This window comes from Telmatherina bonti (genome assembly GCF_933228915.1).
Source record: "Telmatherina bonti genome assembly, chromosome: 21".
Taxonomy (NCBI): domain Eukaryota; kingdom Metazoa; phylum Chordata; class Actinopteri; order Atheriniformes; family Telmatherinidae; genus Telmatherina; species Telmatherina bonti.
This window is the reverse complement of record NC_136630.1, coordinates 7,663,295-7,684,332: the sequence shown is the minus strand read 5'-3', so window position 1 is coordinate 7,684,332 and position 21,038 is coordinate 7,663,295. Positions and strand designations below refer to the sequence as shown.

Genomic DNA, 21,038 nt, shown 5'->3' with positions numbered 1-21,038 from the left:
TAAATCATTGAACTCTCACTGACTGTATAAAGTCCCGTGCGCATGGTCACGATGACGAGTTGAAGTTCAAACTAAGCACCAGAATGACGGAGATTTAAGTGGCTTTGAACCCGGAATGGTTGCTGGTCTGAGTACTTCAGAAACTGGTGGTCTGCTGGGATTTTCACTCACAACCATCTATAAGGTTCACAGAGAATGATCCAAGGTCAAACACGTCGTTAAAGGGCTGTGCCAAGGCTTCACACTGCTAGTGGGAGAGTGGTGGGAGGTGTTTACTGGGATACTTTGGACCCCTTAGTGCCAGTGTGGCATGCTTTATCCACCACAGCCTACATCTCATGCTGACCATGCACATTCCTTTACATCTTCTGATGGCTACTTCCTGCAGGATAATACACCAAAATCATCTCCAACTGGTTTCTTCAACATGACGATGAGTTCCCTGTACTCCAATGGCCTCCACAGTCACCAGATCCCAGTCCTGCAGAGCAGCTTTGGGATGTGGTGGAACGGGAGAGTCTAATCATGACTCTGCAGCAACTGTGTGATGCTTCATGTCAGTACGGAGCAAAAACACCTTGTTAAATCCACGTCCATGAGGAAATAAGATAGGTCCAACGGAAAAAGAGGATTCAGCTCAGCACTTGCAGGGTGTACCTAATGAAGCCAGCAGTGGGGGTGTACGTCACCGCTGTAGTCAGACATGCAAATGTCTGACTGGTACTTACTGTGTGTGTCCGGGCCGGCGTGGAGTTGCAGATATTGCATGTCTTTGCTGTGCAGCTGCATGTTGAGTTTCTGCAGGGAGTTTTCCCTCTGCCTCAGAGCTGACTCCAGACCCAGGATTCGCTCGACATGCTTCTCCACCAGACTGGTCTAGAATCACACATCAGCAGTCTTTCATTGGAAACAGCTTCATCACATAGTCCGATATGCATTCACAGACTCCCCAGTACAGTTGCAATGGAGATAAACTTTATACTCCTTAGTAATTATCTTCCTTTGTGACACTATTGCCTGTTGCTAAAGTCTGCTCATCTGTATATGTGATATTTGGAAACAGGGACTCATCATTCTGTCTAAGAAAAATTTGTTTCATAAACGGGTCAAACACATCATCTGAACATTAGTTTCAGAACAAAATCACAGGTGTTGCATTAGAGAAGTTGCAGAACAGCTTTTGAGTGATATTGAGCCACTCAGGCATCAAACAGAATACACATAATTACATGTCTTGCTGACACGTCTCTTACAAAGCAGCTCTAACAAAGTGACTCATCCAACAAGTGATTCATCTGAACGTCCATCTTCTGAGGTGGTGATTTAAAAAAAAAAAGCTATTTAAGAGTGACTGAGAAACACAGAAGGAGAGCAGACTGACAGGGATTGGAAGGTGGTGTGGGATTTTTTCTGCCCTGAAAATCTGGAAAAACTTTATTTTCTTCTTTTTTATTTGACTTTGACTTTTGTTTTTCATTGTTTATTAGTTTCATTTGCAAAAACAAGGGCATGAATGTTTATTTGATTTTCATGTTCAGTTTAACTTTATATTGTTATACATGAACAAACAGGCACAGATGGAAGATTAAATTTTGTATGATCTGCCCCATAAAGCACCTTTCAAATAATAATAATAATAAGTTGAGTTGACTTCACTAAATTAAATTATTAAAAATGCATAAAGGGTCAACAGAAACTACTGATGAGATAACTTTGAAGCTAAACTCTCTTTGCTTTCAGACCTTAAAGCATTTGTGCGGTTCTGTATCTGACTTTTGATGAGTCAGTGACACTGTCGATGCCTGCCAGGTGGCAGACACATAATCTTTGTTGCATTTTAGCCTTTAATCTCCCTGACAGCATAAAGCTGCAGAGTTTAGTTTGTATGATGGGATTCACTCTTAAATGAGACAGTTTATTACCTCCGAAGGTACCTGAGGAAGAGCAGCTGGCAGCCATGCTCAGCTAGACGCCTCTGCCTTTTCTCTTCTTCCACACTTGCCTTTAATAATAAAACTAAGCACATTGTTCTGGGGGGGAATTAAAATAAATGTGTGCAAAATCTTCTTAAAGAGATCTTTTGATGAGATCAGATTTCTAAATCTTCCATCCATCTGTTGTATAGACCGACTTATTCCAATGCAGGAACCGACTGGCCACAGGTTGCCTGTCCATCAAGTGGAGGTTCAAAGAAGAAACTTTTTTTCCGTAATGGTCTGTGAGTCTGTTTTTCTGTTTGGGCTTCTCTGACTTTGGATTGAAGGTTTATGTGTTTGTGATTGATGTGATTTTCTGTTTTATTGTGGAGAAGTTTCTCCCTTATTCAGTCAGTCGTGTTTTTACTCCAGATTGTCACATCTGTTCTGCTCATTAGCATAAATACTCCTTGGTTTTCTTTTTCTCGTCCCAGTTTGTCTTTACAGCTTCTTGGTTTTATTTGGTCAGTTCTATGTTCTTTTAACTTTATTATTTAATCCTGTTTCAAGTTCTTTGTTAGCTCGTCGTTGCTACAAATGCTAGTTTCTTCAGATAAAATCCTAGATATATCCACCTGACTCTTGCCTCCAGTCCTTCCTGCAGATCTCTGACCATGGAATGTGGCTTTTCAATGATCTATTCAGTTGTAAAACTTGATAAGTGGTGTAACATTGTCTTGCAAAAAATAAGGAAATTCTTCCCTGAGAAGGCAACATCCTGAAAGGCTAAATGTTCCATGTTGGTTTGGAAATTACTGTTCAGCATTAATAATGTGCCTCTCACACATTACATTTTCATGTAATATAACATCATACCAAAGTGGCTGCAAATTTTTTAGTTAAGTTAAACTGAGGCAGATAATCTGGCTCATCTTTGGTTTAGAGAAAAAAAAAAAAGAGCCAAAATCCTAGAAGTTTTAGATACAGCCCTTCTCCGACACACCTGAATGAAATGAATGGCTCGTTACCAAAACCTCTGCACAGCTGATTGACAAGGGAAATGTAGCAAACTGATTCAGGTGTGTTAAAGATGACACGTATCTAAAGGCTGCAGGATGGTAGATTTCCAGGACCGGTCTAGAGAAGGACCCTCTGGCCTAAGTGTCATAGTCCAGTCCTCCAGGGCCGGTTTCCTGGAGGTTTTTATTGTTTCCCTCTCCCATCACAGCTGTTTCATATCAAATGGATCCAGCAGCTTCTTGTCAACCTATTTATAAATGTTGATCAAGTGAGTTGGAGCATGGAGACCATAAAACCTACAGGATGCCGGCCCTCGAGGTCTGGAGTTTGACACCTATGCTCTGGCCTTCATGTAATACACAGAAGATGTGTTTAAGTTCAGTTTGAAATCAGATCCATCGGGTGCTTTGTAAGCCTGTTAGCGGTGTGTTTAAGTCCAGATCCCTGAGAAACACTGGTTTACAGTGATAAGCTGTGTTCCCTGACTGGTTTCTGAGCCCATGTAGATATTTTCATCCCTGAGTTATGTCAATATTTAAATATCTGCGTAAACATAAATATTAAAGTAGATTTAATTTATTCCATTTGGTCTTCAGTTTTTTCCCTTGTGCACTAAAATTGTATAAAATCTTTGTTGGTCTTTTGATATTTTTACAATAAAATAGTATTCTCAAAATGTTCAGTTTGTCTCTGCAGGCTTTCATAGACTCGCCCTAATCTGTGTTTCCAGAACATCCAAACGTTCTTTAAAGGTGGAGTATGCGAGATTTTCAATATTTTTAAAATAAATGAACTAAAAAAATAACTACAATCATAATTGGATAGTTTTTTAAACATGTAGGTTCCAGTCTGTCCATATTTGGTGCGTTATTAAATTATAAGTTTAATTAATGACAAATGACAAAAAGCACTTTTTTTTACTGGTAGGCAAACATTTAAGAAGGGTCTTTGTCATTAATTAGACTTGTAATTTATTAGCCTATCAAATATGGACAAACTGGAACCTACATGTTTAAGAAACTGTCTAATTACGATTGTAGTAATTTTTTTTTGTTATTTTATTTTGAAAATATTGAAAATCTTACACCTTTAAACAAACCTTTGCTGAACAGGCAGAATTGTACACAACTTCAAGTAATACATTACAAAACATACCACTTTTACCACATTTGTGGACTCAATGTTAACATCTTTTTCCTCGTTTGTGAAATCCTTTGTGCAAAGCTTTGCTTTTATATTTGGTCAGCATTCGCGGAGTGTAAAATTGCAAGAAATAATAATTAATAAGCCTCACGTCTCTGGTGCAAAGCTGCTGTAATTTAACTAATGTGCGATGCAGTGAACTGAGTAATGCCTCTGACCATCTTGTCGAGATCCCTCTGGAGGTTGCTCTTCTCCATGTGAATCTTCTCATAGGCCTTTATCACATCCTCCAGCTGCTCCTCCCTGTCTTTTCTCTTCTGCAGCTGAAGATACACACAGAAAAAAAAAAAACGGCTTGACACATTTATTTCCCTCCCTTCCTCCTTAGTCAGTTTTCAAACTTCTTCACAAAGAAAAAAAAAGGAAAGGAAATCTTCAATTGTAAGTGTCATCAAACACACGTCTTACAAGATTGTTGTGTAACCAAGTAAATTCAGGACAACGAACTCCTGAGACCTTGGCATGCATGTAACGGCTCCTCCACCGTCTCTACAAGTGCAAGAAAATATTTCTTTCTTGATGTCCTGCCGATCCTGTGGAATAACATGAAGCTGCAAGCGTGCTATTTGGTGGCTGTTCGGGCTGTCACACACAGCAAATTGAGTGAAATGAGATTTTCAGAGTGCAGAGCATCTTTTTTTTATTTTTTTTTTTATCAAAGAAAATGAAAAAATGCGGTCGCTTCAAACAACACCAACAATGAATGTGGGAGCAGCAGTAAAGAAGAGAGATAAACATAGATAAACATCACTGCGGTGTGGTGGAGCGCTGAAGCCTACCCAGCGTGTATATGGTAACATATGCCAGTAGAAAACCAGTAGCGAGGTATGGACTACTTGTTGAATACATTCTGAAGAAGCACAGCAGGACTATTGAGCTGCGTCTCTGCGAGAAGATTCCCAGAGATGAGTTTTAAAAAAAATATATAGATTTTTCTTTGCTCTCATTGTCTGCTTATACGTTCCTGTTCCGGCCTGAAAGCTGGAGGTGGAATTTATTTGCTGTGTTCATATTGCACTCTGTGATTTACAGTATAATTTTGTTAGCTGCTAATGGTACTGTAGATGGAGAGAAAGAGAACAAGACCGTAAGAAACAAGTGAATCACAGTTAAAGTGGAGAAACGTGGCTTATTTTCTTGTAAAGAGCTACAGCTGCCTACTGTGCTACAAGTGCACAATTATAGAGTAAGAATAAAAGAAGTGGTTGATATGAAAGCCTGTCAAAGAGCAGGAGATGTTAGAAATTCAAGCTATTAAATATGGGTACTTTTTTCCATTTATTGATTATGTGTCTCGTTAAAAACAACAATACTGATCTAATACTAATTAAGAAAACTGTAACCTGCAGCTGTCATGTAATTCGGTGGGATAATGATCCTTATCAAAGAATGCCAGTTAACTAGCCTGTAGGGTGATTTCTGGATCTACTCCAAGTGATTAAAACTAATTTATACAGGTTGATGTTGCTTCCTCATCACAGGATTCATTTTAGGAAAGTCGTCTCAAACAAGCTAGTCTCAGTTCTGTTGGATCTCAGTTTTTGTTCCACAATGATGGGAAAAAAAATTGCCAAATGTTATAAAAGTAGAGGACCAAGTCTTGGACACTCATCTCCAAGTAAACCTCTTTTATAAACACCATCAAGGCTTAAACATGGTTTTGAAAAACCTTTGCTTTAGTGCTCCTTAACTTTACATCGTATTGTATTTTTCTACCACAAGGGGGCAGTGGCAGCAATAAGTTGGTCGGTCTTTTAGTTTTCTAAGAACGCCCATTTATACAAAACTTTTCATCCATTTTATGCATCCTTTATGTCAGTAATTTGGTCCACCTCCAGGGGTCTTGCGAATCTTTACCCCGACCAAGCAAATGAAGCAGCATGGGAAACTGTGGGGGCGTATTTAGCAGTGTTGCTAATGTGCGATCAGTGAAAGGAAGAAGAAGAAAAATCTACAACACTGTGCTAACCATAGACATTAATAAAGCATATTATTATTAATGTCAATAGTGCTGACTCTTTTTATGTCTCTTTCTGACAATCTACATTAGGTGCTTTTCCATTACACTTTACAAAAAATTTGTATCGCAATATAAGACTGCTTATGGAAACACCTACATTTTGAAAGAAAAGTCTCAAATATCACCAATAAGTTTTTACGCTCTCAGGTGTTTTTTTCCTAGATGATTCAATATAGAAACATACTGCAAAAATGTAATGGAAACACTTTTTTCACATTTACGTGTCCCCAGACATGAAAAAAAATGAGGGAGAAAAGCTTCGAAAAGCCGTAGCAAATCCTCCGCAGCAACTAGAAATCCCCAAAATAACATTACGTAGCTACCTTGCACGAGTTGCAATTTTCGTGAAATCTTGTTTCTCTCGTGAGACTTGAGGCTAATGCGCTAAACACTGTTCAATGGAGACACCCGTAAATTACAATTGTTGTTTGTCGAACCTTACAAATGTTGCTTTTATTTGGCGAAAACATGAAATGGCTAGAATTATGATCTCCTCTACAGTCACTATGTTCACTACTGTCTGAAACTGACATTGAAAATCTGCCATGAGCTCTAAATGCTGCACTGCCCTCTAGTGGATGACCATACCAACGCAAGAGACAGGAGGCAGTGAGCTTCACATGTAAAAGGTAGAAGATAAATCTACTTTTTTGTGGGGTGAAAATAGGTTTTACAAAACAACTGGAAAAGTAAGTAAAATTTGAGATGTAAACTTACAACCTTTGCAGGTTTTTTGCAGGCTTGGGTCAAAGCAGATTACAGATTTTTTTTTTTTTATTCAGTGTTTTACTAGTTGTTTTTTTGGTGACAACTGAGATCACTTCACTTTTTTAAAATGTTACGTCTTTTTCTGTTGAAAGAATAAATATTGAGATGCAACTTAGAGCCAAACAGAACTTGCTCTGCTTCTCATATGAGGTCCCGTCACCAGTAGCACCAGCCTACAGTGTCTTTGTATTCCTGTCTTTGTCTGCTCCATTGCTTTCATCCTAACAGGAGCATGCTCAGTGAGCCGATGTATATTTCATCACTCTGAATGCCAGGTGTCAGACTCCCCCACCTCCCACCCAATGACCTTCACAGTCCCACGCTAATCATCTTGGCGGCTGCTATAAACCATTTCCTTCTCTAGCTCTTTCCACCGCTGCTGCCACCAGATTCACCACGGCCTTCCTGTGTCAGTTGTCGCTCGTTTTCTCACGCTTTCACTCAGTTCTGGAAACACCAGATTTACTGCCAAGGAGAAAGGAAGTCACCGGACTTGTGTGTAGCATGTTTGCGTACAAGTGCACACTAGCTTTTACCCTTTTTTTTTTTTTTTTTTACAGAGCGTAAACATTCTCCTCTTTAAACCAGATTTAGTCCCACTTACGCTGCATCACATCAGCACGAAACCTCCGTCACACTGATCCTTGGACAGCCTCTTAAAAAGTCTGTCATAGTGATTCTGCCCTGAAAGCAGCTTTCATCCTTAATTAGTTCTTGACATCTCTTAGTGTATGTCCAGTAGAGTTGGCCTCAATTCACATTTAATTCAATTAATTTCCATAAGGAGAAGGGATTTCCACAGAATAAAGACTCCTGTGGTGTGATAAAGGTTTTATTTTATTAAAAAAAAGAATGGGATTTTTCTTAATGTCTTTTCGCATGTCCCATCAAGGCTCTTCCTTAATCCTTCCTCCCCTCCCGTTTTGTCCTCATCTCTGCTCTTACCTCGTGGGTCAGGACGTTGACTCTCTGCTGCAGGTTGCCATTTTCCGACTGCAGCAGCGCCGTCTCCTTGCTCTCGAAGGAGCAGTAGGAGTTGGTGTCCTCGCCGAATTCGCTGATCATCGGGAACTGCAGAAACGAGGCAATGCAGAAAAGAGACAGATGAAGATTTATCCTTTTTTTTTTCTCTGTTAGTGTGTGTGTTTGTTAAATTCCATTTTTGTGCTGTTTTCTGTTATGTTTCATGGTTTCATGCTGGAATCATTAAAGATTAATCTCAGCTGCAAATACTTTGTCCCACATACCCAGTTGTGGTGTTTTAGTCAATGTAATACTTTAGCTAGATTTAATCTCATACTGCCTCCAAACTCATTTCTGAATTTCCACGGCAAGTTGCTCCAATTATATCTCTAATTTCATCCCAATTAATAAAACATGTGGAGAAGTAAAGCCAGGGCTTTGTCGGTTTGTTTGCCAACGTGTCTGAATGTCTTCATTAAACACAGAGTGGTATAATACTAAATAATGCTAATTTACTCAAAGTAATTTCCACAATGTAGAATTTGGTGTTTTAGATCAGTCACGGCATCTCCAGCTGGTTTATCAAAGGCTTCATGTCAACACTGACAGTCCAGTAGAGAAAACAGCTTTCATTTAAACTCGGTGGCAAATCTGAGTTGATCATTTATTTCTGTTAGTCTGCAATTTACAGCATGTATGTACTGATTATATTAACATAGCGTCACTGACAGCAGAAAAGTGATTAATGCCTTGTATAATCAGCATTGTTGAATGGCATCCCATCCTACTCACAAATGTTTAGAATAAGTAATTATTTATTTTTGTTACACTCTCCAAAGCTAATTTAACCCTATAATGTTCTGTGTATCATATTTGTACATTTCAGAGACCTATCACATTACCGGATGGAAAAAGCTCAAAATACTGTTGTATAAAATCGGAAGTCATCTGCCCCCTAGTGGACACCTTTTGCTCTACACTAAAATTGACCGAAGACAAATAGACAGATACTGTAAATGGAAGCAAATTATTTTATTTTTTTCACATATTGTTTAAAGGTCAATTCTAGACTTAAGATTAAAATTTTTAGAGTTTTCTGTCCATTATTTGAGGCATCATAGTGTCAAAATTCCCAGTTGGCTGTTTTTTTCCAGTATACCTCATGACAACCCACAATCAGGCCCTCTGTTCACTCATATTCAGTTTTTCTCCATGCGTACTTCAGCCAGTTTTGCTTGCTGCCTTTTGTTTTAGTTTACAATTTTCAGTAACTTTGTTTATATCATACCTGTATTCTGTTCAATCAACTTGTCTTGAATATGTTTATTTGATTTATTTATTAGGATTTTTCTTTATTTTTTAGTGTATAAAATGTTCACCTGTTAATGTTTTTCCTTTTGGACTGAACTCTGAATTTCTGCCTCTTTCATCATCTTTTCTGTTAACCACAGCTTTTGCCTGACCTCTTACTCTTCTTACTGGTAAATATATTCAGTGTTTGGATTGTGACGTTTTTGTTCCTGCATTAAAGTCTGATGACCAGTAGGTAAATGCTTCTCTCTTCTCATAAGTTTTATCAGATTTAGTCAACCATTCTCATAAACCAGGAGAAATCTGGATGATTTAGGCAACTGACTGCAGTAATGGCCTCTTAATTGTTCCTAAAGTGGGAACTAAAACTTGTGGTGAGGTCTCGTTCCACCACTACAGTCCTCGACTGTGGAACAGCCGACCAGAGAACCTCGGGGCTGCAGAGACTGTCAATGCTTTTATATAGAGGCTGGAGACCCACCTTTTAGGCTTAACTGAAATGTTTCTTTTTTTTGTTTCAGTGTCTGATTCATTTTAGTTATATTTATTTTATTTTATTACATTATCTTATAAAATCCTTAACAGTTTTTATTGTTGTCTTATCTTCCCTCTAATGAAACACAGTCTACAGTTCATTTGCAGGTAGAATTAACTTTAGCAGCAATAAGTAGTTAGTAATTATTCCCGATGTTCATAATGTCCTTCTCTTCTTTATTTCATTTTATTGGTTTATTGAGTATTGTGTCTATGACAGCACTCTGCAGGTCCCATCCCAGCATTTCAACCAGTTGGAGGTCTGGATGTGGACTGGATCATTTATTGGACCTTGAATCTTGTCTTTATCAGACATTTGTTTAAATTTGTTGCTGATAGGATAATTGTCCTGTTGCACGAGACAGTTGCAGCTAATATTCATCTATCAGACAGATGGCTCCATATTTTACTCTGGAAGACTTTGGTATTCAGAGAAGGTCATAATCGACTCAAGGTATCCAGACTACGTGGCAGCAAGACAAACTAAAATCATCACCTCTTGTGTCGACATTCTGTCCAACTTGTCCTCTCAGTTCCTACAGAAACATCCAGTATTTCCTCTGAGAAAAATTAAGCTTCGAGATCTGGTGAAGACAACGTGATCTGTTTTATTAAGTGCTAATATTTAGATCAGAGAAAGGATGAACCGCCACTAAAAGAGCAGCACTGTACAAGACTCAGACTCAGGTCTTCTGGGGGAACGTCTTGTTCCGAGTGACTTCTAACTGAAAAATATGTCCCTGTATTTATCCTGTAAGTGATAACGGCACGATTACTTTGCAGGGGAGTAGGGGAAGGGTATCTCTCGACCAAATCTACTGGTGCACAAATGGGCAAGCATTCAATCTGGATCAACAAAAAATCAAAGCTGGCTAGGAAAGGGATCTATTCAGAGAAAACAAAGTCAAAGCCCATGACCTTTAACTGGACATGGTTTTATTGGAGGTCTTATAAGCTGAAGAAAAGGATTCTGCTCTGAAGCTGAATACTATTATTATGGACTGAATTCACTGTACAAACACATTTACAGTCAGAGCTGTTGCCATGACATTAACGAGAAAGCTAACGCACACACAAACACCGGCTTCATTTAATGGTAACAAGAACTTTACTCCACAATGTTTTTTACATGGTAAATATTTGTTTGCAGCTCCAATAATGTTCAATTTCTGTGTTTAGAAACATTAAATAAGGAAAAAATGAGCTGAAACAGCAGGCAAATGCAGCTCTTTGCAAACTTTATTAAAACAGGTGTTAGCACGGCAATTATGTAGCACAATGTTTGGCGGTGCAGCAAAAGTCTTTATGGGAGTAAATAATTATTACCCGAAACGGAACGGGACATGTGAAAATGACTTGAAATAAAGCCTGTGTGTGGCAGCATGATAATGATGAAAAATGTCAGCGAGTGCAACACTGTGACTCGCTCATTGTCAGCTATAGTTCTTGACAACAATGGAGCTTCTTGGAACAGAGGAAAGTTATAGCAAGCTTTATACACACACATACACACATACACACTCCTTTATAATCAAATCAAGTTATTGCTTATTTGTCTTTTCGTGGCTTTTGCTCCCAAAAAAATAAACTTTTCAAACATTATCTCTCGAAACACGGGGAAGGAGAGAATTTACATAACACATGTTGGAATAATGAGCCAGCAGCAATGCATTCAGACATTGGGAACATGCAGAAATAACTGCATTAGACGCAGCTACATTATTCTGGCTGATTAAAGCTGCAGACTGCACGTTTGCTGCTGAACCACATACATTATTTCAAATGGAAAGTTTCCACTTTGTTTGGTTTTTATCAGAGTTTGGTTGTTAGCTGAATGCTGTGATGAAAACAGTATGGTTATATAACTGTACGCCGTTCAACCTAAATGAACACATTTACATTTAGAGTGGCTACCATAAGCATTGAAGGGCTTTTCATTTTCTGTGTGAAGTCATCACGTTGCTGATGCAATGTCTGTTTGAAGAGGAAACAACCCTTTTCCATTTAGAAGAGCACCTCTCTCTGCTCAGTTTAACAGTAAATGTGGTAAACATGTGCAGTCCCTCCCCAGGGGCACAAGTGCTCTTACACTGCTGAGCATCAGGAACTCTGAACTGGAGAACAAACTCGCTTCAATCCATGTTCAAAGAGGCAGGAAGCACTCTCATTTCCATCATTACCAGCTACACTCAGGGAAATTTCTGTCTCGGAAGTCTGGACGCATTAAAATATTTGCTTCTTTTTTAAAAACTGTCCTTAAAAATGTCTTGTCAGTTCAAGCGAAGTCAGATTTTCTTAACAGTCGATGTTTAATTATAGTGAACACTTGGCTTGACTTGACAATTGTCTAAATATTAAAAGATAAAACTCAGGGGGAAAAAAAGACAGTTCTGCTGATTTGATGAATGAGTCAAACTGTGTAAGCAGAACATGTGATTCAGAAAATGATTGTATCTGCTGGGACCTTTGGAGACACACATGTTAAATTATTTAAAGCCATAACAAGCCTGAACTCATAGCGGTCTTCAACATGATGTTGTTTTGATTATTTCTGCTTGACACTTGAGCTGACTGCAACATAAAATACACTCACTGGCCACAGCATCAGTTTCACCTGCTTTGTAATACAAACAGCTAATCAGCCAATCACACGGCAGCAACTATGAGCATTTAGGCATGCAGACATGATCGAGAGGACTTGCTCAAGTTCAAACTGAGCATCAGAATTTACCAATGTAGCTTATTTTGAAGCAGATGGGCGACAGCAGCAGGAGACCACATTTTGTGCCAGTTTGCACAGGATCACAAAAACTGGAAAAATTGAAGATTGGCCACGAGTCTCCATTTTAGCTGCTGCATTGAGATGGTGGGGTCAGAAGTGGGTGGAAACAACATGACAACATGGGTCTTACCCATAGACTGTACAAAAAAAGACAGAGCCTCTGTGACGTTACCCGTAGGTTTCTGAAGAGCTGAATTAAAGCTTGGTGGACAGTTTCTACCATCGCCATCTTTGCAGCGGCATGCGCGTCGTCTCGCCCGGAAAATACAAATATGGGCAAAGAGGTGGAGCCGAGAGGGCAGCCGTGAGCGTCATGGTAGATGATTGACATCGAGCGAACTCCGAGCTTTCTGTAGCTAAAAGCTAACCGAGCTAACCTGGAGATAACGGGGGCTACCCAGCTAACGGAGGTAAGCAGGCTAAAGCTAAGTCATGTTGTTAACCGGCTAAAAACCGTGGTTATTCTACGTTTTTCTGACTTGAAGCCAGAGATTGGTACCTGTCAATCAAAAGGACACGCCCCTAAATTTGCCAAACTCCGAGATTAAATTACTTTTAAAACGGGCGAGTTAGAAAAATATTCACTCCCCCCACAGTTGTCATGAAGGTAAACCTGACCTATAAACCGAAAATGGATTTTTGTACCAGGCTGTAAACATATTTATTTCTGCTGTAAACATGTTTATTTCTGCTGTGAAGTTGGTCTTTTTAACATGGGAGTCTATGGGGATTTACTCTGTTTTGCAGCCCCTAGTGGATGAAGGGGGAACTGCAGTTTTATGCACTTCCGCATAGGCTTCACTTTTTACTGCCGGAGGTTGCCGCTTGGTTTGTGTCCACCATATCCAAGCTCAACTGGACAACCAGAAAGATTCCAGAGTTTAGTATTTGCTTAATAACTCTAAAACATGCTGTATTCCCATCTGCACAGGTGCATCAGCCTCTCCTCCAAATAGCCAACATCTGCACCTGCTTTTCCAGAAATCAACACCTGTCTCAGCGGGAATAGGCCCTGAGCAAACCATCGCTTGTGAGTAAGTCAACAGCAGTTTGGCAGCCTGAAGCCTTCGACAGCAGCTGCTTGCTAAGAAGACGCCAGAGTTTAGTCTTTCTCTTCCTGACGTGCCAAACAACACTCGCAGCGATTTAAAAAATCTCTCTTAGAAACCAAACAAAGTGCAACAGTTTCATGAGAAGACCCAAAATATTTCAGGTATTTGAGCAGCTTCCGTGAAGTTTTCTAGGTTTTTCTTTCATTAAAGTCTACGTGTAGTTACTAAACTGCCATTTAGCTCAGGTAGAAGCAGAAAGTAATTGAAGTGGGCTGCATCATGACGTTGCGGTGTAATCCCTAGAATAAGCCAAACACCAAGGGGAGAATATCCAGGAGTGTTTTCTTTTTTCCTTTAATCCTTCTTTGTTCTTAATTTCTACAATTCATTTCTCCCTTGCCCGTTGCATCATTATCCCTTTTCTCTCCCACATTTCTCATTCTCTTTTTCTATGTGTGCCAGTGCATTCCTCCACCCATGTAGCTCTTTCTTTCAAATTCTTTCCCCATTTTTCCTCATTTTATCTCCTCCCACGCTCTTCCTTTATGCTCATTTGCCCAGCCTTCCCCTGTTCCATCAGCGAGCTGATGCAGCCATTGCAAACATGCAGATTTCTGCTTCATCTGCTTCCTCATCCAACCAAAAACTGTTTCCACCAACAAACCTGCATGTCTGGCTATGCAGAAACATTGATGGTGGCAGTTTGGTTTCATGGTGGCTAATAAGCTAATATTCTGAACACAGACATGACATGCTGAAATACAAATGCTGGCCAAACTTGCAGGAATCTATTTGTTTTTGACCAATCCTTGTATTGACATTGTTAAAATATAACAGACATTTCTGTTTCCTGACTCACATTTGAATAATGAAGCCGATTTGATATATTTCACAAAGTTTCTGCTGCACACTCAAAACATGAACAAAATGGATATTTGAACTACAATTAAATCTCAAAGGGATATTGATGGAACTTAATTCAAGTAAATTGAATTTAAACTTTTTATCACATTTTTTAACACTAAATTAAAAAATGTTCACAGAATGTTTGTTTCCGACTAGAATGTTTGTGTGGTTGAACTCGGTGACAAACATGCAAAACAATGAGAAACATGAGCAAGACAGAGAACTTCCAGTTGTCCTGACTTCCTCCACAAACCAAAGCTGTAAATGCGTGTGAGGAAGATTTCAGGCACAAAAACAGAACAAGCTTCAGCTGTGTTTCCATCCCAGAAACCTTTAGAGGAACCTGCGTTTCCACAGACCGAAGCTCAGACTAAATTAAGTCCTGAGGTCAGAATTCATCCCAACCATCCAAAAAAAATCTCCACTCCTATGATCAGAGCTACTTTTGGCATTAAGAAACTTCTCTCTTCCCTCTGTTTTTGTTATTTTCCCCAGAAATCCAAACTGATATTATTTTTCAGCACTTGTTTTGAACTGGTGTCACAAAGCCGATGGAAGCTGTTGCAGCATTGTTGGATTACCCCGTGAGTCTGGTGGCTCTCAGAATATGTCGGAATTAATAAATGTTACGTCTGTTTTTCTCAGAGGGGTCTTTGCTGCGACTCTTTCTGCTTCCAACACTTCACAATTCTACTTACAGAGTCCCACAATAGATCCAAACTGCCAAATGTATAATGCCACTAAAACTGGATGAGGGTATAATTATCTATTTCACTAAAATGATCATGACTGATCAAGTCATTTTTTTTATTTAATGATGCTAAAATTCCTTTAGCTTAAATCTCAAGTGTCAGGATTCGCTTTGCTGTACATCATGCAGATGGTTTGTTACACAGAGTCATCGGGGAAGTCATTGCTGGAAACCATTTAAAATAAAGGCATTGAAAGAGTTCTTGGCAGGAGGTTGGAGGAACATAACAGATCAGCAGAGTGGAGCCAGTTGGTCAAATCAAACTCTTGCCAAAACCAGTTTGGGAGAGGAGTAATAAAACTGTTTTCTCTAAGAGAAGCCGACACTAGTCTATTGTTCTTTCCTCTTCTTCCCATAAAGAACACAAAACACTGATGTTAATCAAAGCTAAATTAAAAACAAGCCTGAAACTTCTTTCACTGTCAGGATAGGAAGCCATAAACATATATGGAGCTTTAAAACATGGGGTCAGTTAAAGAACAAGATACCAACGAAGAAGAGCTCAGTCCGACCGCAAACCGTTAGCTTGTGTTCTACTATTTATTCCAATGATTTCTAAACAAATACGCAAAAGAGCTCTTAAATCCAGCATGTCTTGATATGCAGAGAAACACTGAAAAAGCCCCGTGTTCATACATTGTTTTTTTTTTTAAATAATTGTGTTACACAAGCTACAGTCTGCAGACATGTAATCAGTTTTCTAGACTTTACTGTCTAGGAGTTCATTTAACCGCAGTTTGTCCTTTTACTGGCCTAAATCCACAGTCTTCTGATTTAAGCAGAGAACTCGATCCTCTTAGAATATTGAACAATTTCCATCCATCTCTAGTGACAGCTGGGATACTATGCTGCTTTGTCATCTCCGTTTAGGGGCTCAGCGCTGCCAAACAAACCGTGACGAGTCGGATTTTTGCACCCTAGTTGCACCTCTGTCATGTCACCCATAGACAACCCCAGAAAACTGAGGAGATTTTATAAACTAATATTTTGGTAAAAAATAGAATCCAGGAAAAATATCAATTGGTTCCAGTGAGACATTAACCCTTTCATGCATAGTGGCCACATAGTGGACACCTATTTACAAGCTTTTTTTCTTGCATAGTCATGAATGAGGTTAGTAATTTTGTAAAGAAACCACTTCATTGGGTATTGGTGAGTCATCCAATATGTTTCCACTCACTGGAGAATAAATAAATATACGATATAATTAAACATAATGTAATTACAAAAGTTTGACTTTGTGATAAATAGGAAAAGAAAATGATACAGCTGTATTTTAGAGAAGATTTACATAATAAAATTATGATTATGTACTTTTTTAAATAAATAATTTATAGAATACATTAAAATAAATCACAATCAATTCTAAATTGCACTAATTAACAAAAAATTAGCATTGCATATGTCTGTAGAGATAAAATACTATATTAAAAAAAAAAAGTTGCATTGTTTTGTTTTTTATTCATTGAAAGAGTTAAATAAAAAGAAATTGTTTTTTCCGTGTTATGTAAGGCTACATGTGTTTATTTACGTTCACTTCCTCTTATTTGCATGTGCTAAATAAATTTATATACAATATTTATAAATTGAAGGGGGTATTTATTGTGTATTTCTTGTAGATTGTAGAATTTTAGAATTTCTGCTGACATTTGGGACCTGAGGCAGTGTTTCGTTCTTTGTATTTATATGCTGGAATAACAATAAACTTGAACTGAACTGAACATGTTCATGTAAGTCTCCATCTTCAGGTCTAACAGTTTGCCTTGATTCTATCTTGGTGTGTGGGTGGATGTGTGTGGGAGGGTATAAACAATTCCCTCAGTGCTAACAGATATAGTCAGAAATTACCTTTTTACTTAAAAATATTAACTTAGATTAAATTTGAGAGCATGAAAACATCTGAAGAAGTTGGGACGAAATATTTTCAGCCAGCACTCAGACACATTTTCTATGAAAACATGTGATCGTAGATGTAGCTCAGCTGTCTGGATGGAAGTGTTGCTATGTTGGTTTAAAACTTGTATACTTTTCTCCTTTAACAGCGCCTTGACACATTGCCAATTCCTGACACTCTCATACAGTCAGAGATGTAGATTTTTTAACTGAATGCCGATCCCATTAAAGGCAGAGTATGTATGATTTCAAGGCGATTCTTTTCACCGCTAAGTGGCAAACACCAGGTCGCGTGCAAAACCACAAAACTGCTACCTCCACAAACGACCACAGGTTGGCAGTAATGAGCAAAACTCACCCCTTAAACTTGTAATTTAATAACGCATCAAATATGGACAGACTGGAACCTACATGTTTAAAAAACTATCCAATTATGATTGTAGTTATTTTTTTTAGTTAATTTATTTTGAAAATATTGAAAATCTTACATACTCTATTTTTTTTCTAACAGTCCTCTTAAAGGTAAAGATCATGCTTTCATAATTATAATAGTTTTCTATATCAATGCAAACATATTATGTGACTTATATCGTGTGCTGTGAAGATTTTGTACTTGATATACTACATTGTAGTTGTGTGTGTGAGTCAGATTATATTGTCAGTAGATGCATAACTTGTTTCTGTCAGGGGAAAGCTGAAGGTGACCATGCTAATAAGATCAGACATTTTTAACACTGAAAAACTGTTCTTTACATCTTCTTGTCTTCTGGATTTGTGCTAAAGAGAACTCCTTGTGAGATCATTGTACCTAAAGTCATTCTGCCTAGATACGGTTTTACCCTTTAACTTTCACACCAACAAAGACCAGAGAAAAATGGTTTGTCTGTGTTTTTCTGTTTGTTTTGGACAAAAACAAACAGAATAAATGTGTTTTAGCAAATGGTTGAGGTGTTAAAAAGAAGTTAATAATAATGAAACAATAATGAAATAGTTGAAATGTGAAACCGTGGTGTTATAAGACTTAGTCTGGGTTTTACATACCCAAATCAACTGGGAGAGATACTCAGCCAGGTTTATTTCCACAATTTTTAAAGAAATTAATCAAAGTCACTGCAAATTTATGGTAGAGCAGGTCCTAAAAGGGTTAAAGGTGGAAATATTTCTTTAGCCAATCAGGATGCGGCATCAGATTTGTCTGAGCACATAACAGTTTTCCATTTTCCTCCTGAATGAACTTTGATGCAGAAGGATGGCAGAATTTCTGGATCATGTTCAGGCCTCTTCCTTGAATGATAAAATGCATCTAAACTGCATTGGTGACCTCTGTTTACAGCAGTGGTTTCAGGAAGTGTTTCAGGGAGGGATTTACCAAGCAGAATTATAGCTGTTTTTACTGCAGAATCACAGGATAACTGGCATCTGTGACCCTTTGCACACAGCGACACCTTCAGACTTTTACTAGGATTTGAAGATATTTTATACTAAAATGAATAAGTACTAAAAGTCCTCAGAATTCACTGTTAAAGGAAATTATTTTGAAGTTGATCCACAATTATTAGATCCACATATTGATCCACATATTTTTTGCATACTTTGCTTAACTTCTACCTGCCTGTCTGTCTAAGTTGCTCTTTCTTTTTTACACGCAATCATAATATTGAGGCGTTTCTAATCAGCTTATTATTCTGGGCATGTCCATCCAGTAGAGTTTAACTTTCAGTCTTTCTTTCTGAGTAAATTAGTAGAATCTCTTCTATCATTTCATATGTTTTCTATGTCGCATTCTGAATTAAACATTGCTCATCAAATTATGAGATTTGAACATGAATTCTGTTTTTAATTTTGCATTTTGCAAAGCTTCACATCTTCTTTGGAATATGGGTTGTATAATTACTGAAAACTGTCATTAAATTTTAATCAGAACTACTAAAACAGCTGAATCACTACTTGTTGGACTGCAGACCTTCTGAAGAACAGCACAGGCAGTTCTTCTGCTGTCACTTGTACAGAAACAGGTCAACTACATGCCAACCTCCTCAAATTAGCACAAAATTACTGATAAACCAGCAGCAGAGCTTCATTCCTGTTGTTGTGTTTGTGAAGTCAGAAAAATGGAGATAATGCAAACATTTACTGATCAGATGACAAGTTAATACGGACGTAAATGGTTTGTCAGCGCGGGCTTAATTCTCTTTTTCCGTTTTTTGTTCCAACAACTAGACTTGGTTTAGTTTTTACTCACATGAAATATAATCTAAGCCATGTGCCTTACATGCAAAGTGGAAGGATTCCTCCCTTTTTTAGATTCATGTATTTTTTTCCTTTTATTCCAGGACCACTGAAGATGTTTTATCTTTCATCTGTGCAGAAAAGTCTCTCTGTATCCATAAAAACACTAAAGCAGCGTGAAGAGCCTTCTGTCCGTAACCGAGTCCGTCATTCTGATACAGACCAAACCAACTCTGCTGCATGTCTGACTTTTAAACTCCTTCACCTTGATCTCATAAATCTTCAGCTTCCTCTTGATGCTGGTGTTCTCTCGTTCCAGGCTGGCCAGCCTCGTTTTGATGTCCTGATAGGCAGTGATAAGCGTAAGGTGGGACGTTGAGTAGACATCGTCGGGTGGGAGGGGCGAGGACCTCCACGCCATGCTGCCGCAGCCATCCTCTTTCAGGCCTCCTGCGTCGCTGCTTCCTCCCAGCAGCCCCAGCTCCCCTCCACCAAATAGAGACTGCATCACTCAGAGCCTCAACCTGAAAGCAGACACAGACGGTTATTTGCTTATTAATTATTCAATCACCAGATTGTTTCCATTCAATTAAGTGTACCCTCCAAGAATAACACAGTGTCATGGTGCAAGCATGAGTCAGTTCGTCGTCCTGCCGCAGGAATCTCAAAAACATCCAGCAGCGACTCGCATCAAACAAAAAATAAATAAATAAACAAAATAAAGCCCTTTCGACTGAGAGCAGTTGGACTCCTGGCAGGCTGAGTGTAAAATATTAAAAAGCAAAGTGGGTACCAGGAGACACAGAAGGAGACTGAGGGACAAGAGATGCTTAAAGGAGCAATTATCCAGTTAGAAATATTATCATACTGAGAATGTTTGTGAGGTTTAGATGACATTTTCAGCACTAAACAACCTGATTATTCATCTGTTATTTATGTACAAACTTTAGCTTTAAAGGCAGCAGCATCGCAGATGAAGCCAGGAACAGATGTAGTGTTTGGATGCAAAGCGATGCTAATTTGCTGGGTTAGTTTGGGTTCTTTTCTTGTGTAAATGTCATGTTCTGCTTTTATACATTTGCTTTCTGTTCTGTTCAGTAGAATTTGCCTCTCATGTGTTTCTGTTTACTTCCTGTTTGTGTTTCACACCTGGCTTTCTGTTGCTGACGGCCACATCTTGTTTGGTTTTAATCTCCATACTATAAATAGTCACTGGTTTCCTTTGACTATTTTTTGCTGAACTCCATAAAACCCTCAGTGCTGATGTTTTAAATTGATGTTTGTGGACTCCCTGCCAGTACAGCATCTTCTCTTTGTTTCTTGTAAGTGTAATTAAAGTTCTATATTTGTCTTCCTCCAGAGGTTTTGTCTGCACTGGGGTTCGCCAACATTAGGCATGACACAAGATTGTTTAGATTGGTCTTCAATGAGTTGATAAAGTCTGAATCTTATGGTTTCTCATTACAAACTCAGGTTTTAGGGGTTAATAGAAACTGGACTGTACAGTTCTGAAAAATGCCATCTTACCATCCTGACTTTGTTCTTTAAAGGGGCGATTTTAATGAAATGGTGCCAGCATGGCTTTCAGCTCATTTAAACAAATATTTTTACTTACAGTTTCTAAAGTGCTTATTTTTTTATCTTATTTTATACATTTTTTAACTTGTTTTGTCACTCAAACTATCATTTC

The 21,038-nt window shown here is 38.4% G+C and overlaps 1 protein-coding gene across 1 annotated transcript in view; it reads right to left on the bottom strand.

Annotated features, from left to right (window-relative positions):
- tbkbp1 (TBK1 binding protein 1) overlaps positions 1-19,856 on the bottom strand; it is a gene marked incomplete at its 5' end in the record, with an annotated part of 35,872 nt that extends 16,016 nt beyond the window's left edge. Inside the window, 4 exons of the mRNA XM_079261517.1 lie at positions 729-876; positions 4,298-4,402; positions 7,873-7,998; positions 19,614-19,856. Of these exons, the coding sequence (XP_079117643.1) occupies positions 729-876; positions 4,298-4,402; positions 7,873-7,998; positions 19,614-19,856 (622 nt within the window). The remainder of the gene's footprint in view (positions 1-728; positions 877-4,297; positions 4,403-7,872; positions 7,999-19,613) is intronic.
- Between the last annotated feature and the right edge of the window lie 1,182 nt (positions 19,857-21,038).